Source organism: Nestor notabilis, unplaced genomic scaffold (assembly GCF_000696875.1).
Source record: "Nestor notabilis isolate BGI_N333 unplaced genomic scaffold, ASM69687v1 scaffold27782, whole genome shotgun sequence".
Lineage (NCBI taxonomy): Eukaryota > Metazoa > Chordata > Aves > Psittaciformes > Psittacidae > Nestor > Nestor notabilis.
The window spans coordinates 1-8,846 of NW_009918288.1; the positions used below are offsets into that span (position 1 = coordinate 1).

Consider the following 8,846-nt stretch of genomic DNA (forward strand, 5'->3'; position numbering starts at 1 on the left):
CAGGCTCTGTGAGGGGAGGAGGATGGACCCCGCGCTGCCTCCTCCCCCGGGTCCCTGAGGGGAGAGGAACCGACCTCCCCTTCCTCCTCCCCGCGTCCGTGAGGGAGCGGGACCCGCACCGCTGACACCCGCTCCCCCGGGGGCCGTGAGGGAGCGGGACCGGTGCTGCTACAGTCTCCCCACGTCTGCGAGGGGAGAGGGGCGACCCCCACAAACACACACTGCGGGTCTGCGTGAGGGGAGAGGGACCCGCCTTTCCCGGGGTGCTGTGAGGGGAGAGACCCTTCTCCAGGAAGCCGTGGGGAGGACCGGCCCCTCGGTGCCCTGCCCGCTGGGCTTTGAACAGCGGGGAGCACGACCATGGTTCCTCTCCCCGGGTGTTTTGGTCCTTGTGCTGAGGAGGAGGTGTTTGTCAGGTGGTGACTGTCGCCCTCCCTCTGTGTGGGCTGGAGCAGGCTGAGACATCCCGGCACCATGTTCTTCCTCTGACCTTGTACCATGAGTTCTCCCTTCCCTGCTTCTCCCCGTCCTCCATAGAGCTGTCACGGGAGGTGCACAAACGCTTTTCATCGTTTCCCAGACTACTGGTAGTGGGAGCATACTCAGTGTCTGCAATGCTTGGAGGTGCTGATTTGCTTCCTTCTAGTTTCCATACTGAAAAGCAGCACAGACACTCCTAAACCTCCTGGGGTTTGTTGACCTCCAGGCCTGAATGGAGGTCAACAGGGAGGATACCTTCTGGTTCTCGTTTTCTGCCTGCTCCTGATCCCTGTGCATGAAGAAATTACTACAGCTGGGCTCCTTCTGAGATCTGATGGAAGAGGCTGTTGTCACACTTATACCTTCCAGCAATGGGTTAAAATTGCAGACTTTGCTCCTAGAAGATGCCAATAACTGATTGGTTTGTTCTTGCAGGAAAAGACTGTACCAATTCCTGAAAAACTGAACGAATGGGCACCACGACCTCCCCCGGAGTTCGTTAGAGATGTGATGGGTAAAGACAATACTCTTCAGATAACTCTAGGGTCAGCTACGTTAAACTTAGAAAAGTGTTTAACAGAAAAGGCCAGAGATGGTTTTCTGTTGTTGCTCATTTTGCTGAAGAGGTACGAAATGTGCCTCGAGAATTGCTTTTTCGGGTGTTATTTGGTTCGTGGGTTCCACTTCCCTGCTTGCTGTCTGACTGCAAAGTGCATAATGCCTGTGGCACTCCAGCGTGTGGAGTGCATGCAATGAAATATGCTCTGCTCTGGTGATGACAAGTAAATGATGATAAGTAAATCTGTCCTTTCCATGGATATGTGAGTGCTCCGGAAACTTATAATCGTGAGTTCCCTCTTTTGACTGCTTTCAGTCCTCGGGCAGTGAGAAGCAGGCATGTGCAGAGGGTATGATTGTATGTGGTCGGGTAGGGAGCTGGCAGCTGTGCAAGGAACCCTACAAAAATATTCTGCTTACACTTTACTTTTAGCTGCAGGGATTGAATATAGTAGTTGTGGTATAAATTATATCTGCATGTAGAATTCTGTCTTTCTTTGGGACCTTCATCCTTATTAAGGATCCTTTCTAGAAGCTGACTTGTTCTTATTGCAGAATAATTCATCTTGGACTAAAGCTTTTACACTCTTTTGAACCAACTGTTCTGCTTTTTGTAATTCCCTCATGGCTTTGTCAAATAGCTTTGCTGTGGGCTTGAACTGTCTTGTTTTTCTGGGAGCATGTGACGTGTTGGGATTCTCTTGGTATCATGAGCACCCCTATTGATCGCAGCTGCCATGTTTTAATCACTAGGTGTCTTCTTTGAGGCGTGTATTTGTGTGCTTTGCATGGAGAAATGGCTCGGGAGACAGAGGAAGAGAGTGGAGTGCAATGTTGAAAGCTCTTGTGAGACTTCAATGTGCAGACTGATGCCGGAAAGAGAAAGCTTTAGGGATTTCATCTAGGAAGAAACGGTCAAAAACTGTCAGTGATATCTGTCTTGCATGGGAAAGTTTAATATGATAGGGTTTAACACCTTTCTGCTGACCTTTATTTTTCATATAAGGTACTGAAAATTAGTCAGAAGCAGCCTCAGTAGGATATTTTTGCTTACCTCTGCCTCTAAGAGAATGGGGTGTGCATTTGATTTCTGGCTCTTTTACTGCCTCAATACCCAGCTAAGACTGGATTCTCTCTAGGGGAGTAACTGATCAGTAGAAGCTGCAGCAACACACGAGTGTGAGGTTTTGCAGCTCACTTTGGCTTTTCATTGTGCACGATTCGAGCTTCTATATGCAACAGCGACGCACTCAGTGTTTGTAGATCTTCATCTTACAGTGCATCTCATCCCTCAGCATCTAGATGTAGTCATCTGTGAGCATCTACTATGCATTATTTTCTGGTAGACTAACTCTTCTTTGTTGTAGGTTCCAGTGCTGGAGCTGGGAGTGGGGAGTTCCATGTGTACCGGCATCTTCGTCGCCGAGAGTACCAGAGGCAGGATTTCATGGATGCCATGGCTGAGAAGGTCAGCGGGACTCTTTATCACTTCCAGCCCCCAGCTATTTGATGTTCATTGCAAATCTTTTTTTCCTTTAAAGCCATGTACAAATAATTCAGTTCCAAACCATCCCTTACCAGAGGAGAACTGTAGGAGTGTGTGATATGTGGTGTCTTTGTTGGGATTGAAACAGTTGGTGCGTTGTGTCAGACGTGCTCCATCTTCTCTGTTCACTGGAGTCCTAGCACACAGTAAGACTGCACGTGAATGTGTGTTGTCAGGTTGCTTTGAAAATACTTTACATACTAGAAATCCCTAATGTTGCTGTCTTGCAGAGAAAGAATCAAAGCAAGTGCCTGTGCATAGAGTCTGAATCTCTTTCTGTTAAGTCTTGGTTGAGTAGCGTGACACCTCTTTGAGAGGGCATTGATGTTCTACTCTCCCTTGGCCAAGATCAGTCCTTTGATCTGTATGTTACTGTTTGTGTCTCAAATTACTCTCTTGTTTTTACTGAAACATTTTTAGGGCAGAAGCCCAACCTCCCTCATCTGTTTTGGTGAGGATACCTCCCTCTACAGGCTTCAATGTTTGGCACAGGCTGCGGGTTCAAAATGCTGTAGTCATCCCTAGGAATATGGCTTTTGTATAAAGAAGCAGCCAGACAAAATCTGGCAAAGCTCCCTTCTGTATTTTGCTAAAAACACTTCTCCCTAAAAGGACATGACTTTTAAAATAAGTATTTTAACTTAGATTGTGACCAAAGTATGACATGTGATCAATTACAGCAAAGACTAGATGAGGAATTCCAGAAGAAACTGGAGAGGAATAAGATGATTGCAGAAGAACAAACAGCAAAACGCAGAAGGAAGCGGTAAGGGCAGATTGTTCCCAGGAGGCTTGACATGGAAACCCTCATGCCCCGTGCCTCATCTGTAGCTGCATGCTTTGGTTAAATGCTGTCATTCTGTGCCTACATCTATCAGCTGAGAAGTCTGGCTGTGGAAATTAATTTTATTAATGTCACTGTTTGGTTTCTAAAGGTAGCTGTAAACTTGACAGGCTTTGCTGGCGTGGTTACTTTTGGCTGGTTGAGCAGCTTTTGCTGACACTGTGGTGTTGCCTGCAACATGCCTCACTGCATATTTGTTATAATGATGTCTGGAAAGGTTTGTGTGTACAGCTGGCTTAAATAAACACCTGGAACAGCTGAGAGCAAGCAGCTTAAGTGCAAAAATGGGTGCTGCTTAATGGGTACACATATGGGTTCAGACTAGCAGAGCGTGGTGGGGCCTGATGCTGTCCTCTGTAGACTGTCAGTGTGACTAGTCCAGTTCAGTCTGTGAATACTGAAAAGGCCACTGGTGGGTGCAGTATTGTTAAAATCAGGAGCTGCTTCTACCTACTTCATTGAAATGTTTGGCAGGTCAAGTCTAGTAAGTTAGATGGAAAAATAAATAAATATTAAATCCTTCCTTCTCTTAAGTGTTAGACAAAGATACAAAGATTGGTGCTCTCAAGAAATAGTATGAGCATTGCCATGCAGTGCCACAAGAATTTAAATTCCATGGTCTGTGTCCACCATACATGTCAGAAATAGCAGCGTATCATGGCTCAGCTCTTTCAGAGGGTCTGGCCTCTTCCTCCTTTGAGAAGAGTTTTACACCTTGTAGCTGAGAGTTGCTGCAGAAAGGCCTGTGCAGAGTGACTCACTGGTGTGTTAGCACAAAAGTGCACAGCACAAACACTGTTGCCATCTTACTTTAATTTAGTGTGGTCCAACAGATGGCCAGCAAGTCAGTTCTGGCCTGCTGCCTTTTTTCTGTCTGAGATGGAGAACAACTGTTCAAACAGCAGATGCTGCCTAAACACTGACTTCTCCTTGTCCCCCTTATGTAGGGGTGCAGGTACCAAGTGGCTTTGCCCTGTAGGAGGCCCTCTAACTTCCCTCACCACCCTTTCTCTTCTGTTGTAACCTAACAGGTACATACTTGGCTCTCTGTTTCAAGAGAGTTTGTTTATGGTGTTGAGAGAGGAACATGAATCCCAGGTTGCTCTGCCTTGTGTCTGCATTTAGATTGCCTGGTTACCTTTGCTAGGTAAACAGAACTGGCTTGTATGAACTGAAATTCCCTTTTACACCTAATGTTACTCCTAGGGCTCAACATATTGATGAAGTACAGCCAAAGATGAAGGTCAAAGCATACTGCATTATTTTTTTGTCAATTAAATTATATATTGCTTCATTTTTTTTCAGTGCTTAGTTCCAGCACTCTGGGGTTTGAGAACTCAATGATCTTTAAGGCCCTTTCCAATCCAAGCCCTTCTATGATTCTGTTTTCTCCTTTTGTTTATTAGATTGAGTAGCTAAAATGTAGGGGCAGTTTCGTTTTTGTTCCTTCTGTGTTCTTGGACGTTCTTGTGTATCATATAGTTTTGGTTGCAGTGGCATCATGGAAGACTTATTAAAAAATAATCCATTAGACTGAAAGCAACGTAGAAACGTTTCTGTTGATCATGTGTCTAAGTTTGCTCTTGCTGAATTTTCAGTTTAAATTGAACTTCTCTTCTGAAGTCTGCCTTTTCAAGATCTCTGTAATATGTCCTTTATCAGCGTGTGAATGCATGTGCAGAAGCATTACAATGTTGATTTGCAGAAGAGTCTTTGCCTTTGCCTTATAGCCAGAAGTTGAAAGAGAAGAAACTGCAAGCCAAGAAAAATAAACTTGAACAAAAGAAGCAAGAAAAAGGTCAGTGAAATTTAGTTTTCTTTTCTGAAGACTTAGTTCTGCTCCCTAATTGAAGCCTAGAAGGGTTTGTTCCACCTCCTGCCCCAAGCATTCTCCGTATGTTGATAGGAAGACTGAGCCATTAAGCTTGTTATTTTAGCTGATGTTTCAAAAGTCCTCTTTGAAAGCCAATCATGTTGAGATTTAATCTTACGAATAACTCGTCTGCTTGTGAATTTTTCCCTTTGTTAGGGAAAATTTTGGACAGCAAACCTTGGAATCCAAGTTTGTTGAATGTGGGTTTTGTTTTGTGGATGATTTGCCCCAGCTCTTCTGACGAACTGCAGATTTAGAAGATCATCTGCTAAAAAAGGCACTATTGTTAAAGGCTTTTCTTTTTTTTAAGTGTATTTTGAATGTGTATGGGAAAACAGGTGGAAAAATGCACAACTTGGACAGCAGGAAACTGAGTTACGATTTTGTGTGTAAGAAACTGAGCCACCTTGGTGCCATCTGTTCCAAACGACTTTTATTTCACAGAGAAATAAACATGAAAGACCTGACTGCCTCCATTCTCCTACAGCCTTGAAAACCAGTGTTCAGCCATGTCAGTGCAACTGTTTGCTCAAACTTCTGAATACTTGTTGCTTCCTTTCAGTCAGTGTATTTTAGCTTGCTCCTTCAATTAGTTGCCCTTTGTGGATTAGCACACTAACTCTGCAGTAATTCGTAAAGTTACAGCACTTTCTGGTAATTCTGCTAGAACAGTGACTTGTCTGATAATTCTACCTTATTTCTGCTTTGCTTTTCAGAATTGGACCTGTTTCAACTAAACCACTGCCAGGCTCCCATATAAACATGGGAGGACAAATTAATCACTAGGTTAATTTTACTTGTGACAGCAAGTGAATGTAGCACAGTTGGATAGTTCGGGTGTTTTGGTTTGGTTCTGGGGCTTTTTTGAAGCTACTCGTTGATGAACTGCAGCTGGGAGGAGAATTTATGGTGTGAATCAATGTACTTTTGTTCACTTTGAGGGAACAAAACAGAATACCCATCTCTTTAGGGAGTGGTGGAGAAGGGAGCTGGCTCAGGGACTAGCACCATGCTGTGGGACTGCTCTGTACCAGTCATTGGGCTGGAGTGGTTTTGTTTGGCACAAGTCAGTCATCTCTGGAAGCCAGAATCCAAACTCCCCTGTCTTTAGAACAGTTCTTAGCTCTTTACAGTTTGTGGTTCTCTACTTGAAAGAATAATAACTGGGGGAAAAAAAGTAATCTCTGGAGATAGAAGCCCCCAAAAGCCACCTTTAGTCGACTGAGAATAGGCTTGTCATCTTCTAGTTTTGCATGTCCTGGGTTGAGATCTGAGATCTGAGTTTTTCCAAATGAATTGAAATACATTCGTTGGATGTGGCAGGCAAGCATTCATCTTCCTTTTTAAATGGATAAATAAAGCCTCTGAGTTGCCATCTTTCACCTTTGTTGTAGTAAAACCATTAAGAATAAAGGTTGGCACTAGGTAAGATCAGCTGTTAAAAGGTGCATTAGACCCCTGATAACAAATGGAAGTACAGACCTTCACCACGCGGTGGCATCAGATCACTAATCCTAAATCCTACGTGTCAGCAGGAGCTGAGTGGGACTTGCCTTGAGGAACGGTAAAGGTGCAAGAGCTGCTGGGAGCAGAGAATGGCTGTTAGAGTCAGGTCCCACTTTATGCCGTACCTAATTTTCCTTATCTGTTCATTAATTTCTAGTAGTTGTTTTCTGCTCTCCTGGCAGGCTTCACGAGTTTCCTAGAATCATCTCATAGAATGGGTTGGTTGGGAGGGACTTTGAAGCTCATCCAGTTCCATGGGCAGGGACACCTTCCCCTGGACCAGGTTGCTCAAAGTCCCATCCAGCCTGGCCTCCTGTTTCCTGTGACTCTCATTAATCTTACCCATATCTTAACGAGTTCCTGTACTTGTGTTACAAAATCCAGTCTGTAAAGTTAATGGCACCTTGTGGAGTTTCTGTAAACTTGTAAAGTGTAGAAATACCCTGAGCCTTGCCCATGGCTTCCCAGTGCCTGCAGTCTCTACCAGTACTCTGTGATACTGGGAAGTTCATGCTGGCACACAGAGGTGAGGTTGGGAGTGAGGCAATCTATCACTTGAGCGTTTGACTTAACCTCTGAAATAACATTCCATGGGAGGTGGAGTTGTTTAATGGTGGACTTGGCACAGTGGTAACACTGGAGGTAAGGGAATATTTCTCCAAGGGAGAATTTGATATTCTAAGCTCTGCATCACTCGGGAGAATTAATATAACCTGATACATGTTTCCTTAGTATCTGAGACTACTTTGTTGTGAGATATTTAACAAGGAAGACACATGGGAATATGTTATCCATCCCTACTAATTAGTGTGACCTCATACACGTTTGCTGAGCACCTGAGATTATTCTGTTGTGAAATCCTTAACAAGGAAGACACCTGGGAATCTGTTACCAATTCAAACTTGTGTTTTTAGAACCTGATCAATCTCAAGAGCAAGCCAGCAGCGAGGAGGAGGAGGAGGATAGCAAGGAGGAGGAAGAGAAAGAAGATGATGCTGAAGAGCCAAGTTTTGTGATGGGAAGAGGATGAGGCCTTTCAGGGACAGCTGGAAACACTGTTCATCGCTTTATATTCAGGAGCATGAAAGTCTTTCATCTCAGCCAAGCAGAACCCATTGGCGTACGTTGTATCTGCCTCACGGTGAATGACCTTCACGTCACAGGCCCAAGAGATATCGATAGAGAAATGCCAAATAAGAGATTCATTTCTTGATTGCTTGTATAACTGCTGTGCAGTCTGCTCGAAGTTTGCTCTAAAGAGTCAGCCATAAGTCTCTGTGACCCTAGAGTTCTTTCTGACATGGCCCAGAGTGGTTTTTCGGTCTGAAAGCTAAAACATATCCATTACCACTTAAGGAAAATACTACTGTGAGGGCTACGTATTCTACTTATGTTGGAGCTGGTAGCAGTGGGGTATGTAAACCTAAGGGAAGAGTTTAATCTAAAGTAGAAAAGTGGTCTGTAGCCAGACTCTCCTGCACTGTGAGTGTTGTGAATTTGGGGTTTTGTATGGGGTCATCTCTAACCCAAAGAAATCAGTTTATGTTGCTAGACAAGTTCTATAGATTTTTAAGCAGGATCCCTTTTTTATTGCTAAAACTTTCAAAACCATGTTTTTTTAAATGAATAAAGGGGATGTGTTGGATTGTTCTTTTTTTTGTTGTTGTTGTTTTGTTTTTGAAGAGGATTTAAGTAAAAGAGAGATGCTTGCAGTGCTGAGTGATGTGGCACACATGAAAATAAGGAAAAAGGTGTCAGCTGCATTTCATTTCCTTTTTGCTTTTGGATTGGAACAATATATTTTTCCAAAAGATTACATCTGTAAAGCCTCCAGATCCTGTGGCAGAAAGGCTTGGAAGGGAATGGTTTTGCTTGTGTTTAGCTTCACATAATGATGCCTGCCTTGCTCTCTGCTTTGAACTTTGGGTTCGCTGGTAGGAATCCTAACATCCATATGTGTATATATACTTATTGGTGCTTAAATGAAAAGCATATGCAGCAGTGGTTTTATCTGTAACTTGTGGTGTTGTCTTTTCAGT

At 43.9% G+C, this 8,846-nt stretch overlaps 1 protein-coding gene across 1 annotated transcript; it reads left to right on the plus strand.

Moving 5' to 3' along the window:
• Positions 1-915: 915 nt before the first annotated feature.
• On the plus strand, positions 916-8,454 carry PRKRIP1 (PRKR interacting protein 1 (IL11 inducible); the record flags this gene model as incomplete). The annotated part of the gene is made up of 5 exons (XM_010009646.1): positions 916-994; positions 2,406-2,506; positions 3,265-3,350; positions 5,159-5,226; positions 7,722-8,454. Coding segments are annotated over 5 exons (450 nt in total), but the record flags the coding sequence as incomplete, so codon positions are not given.
• Between the last annotated feature and the right edge of the window lie 392 nt (positions 8,455-8,846).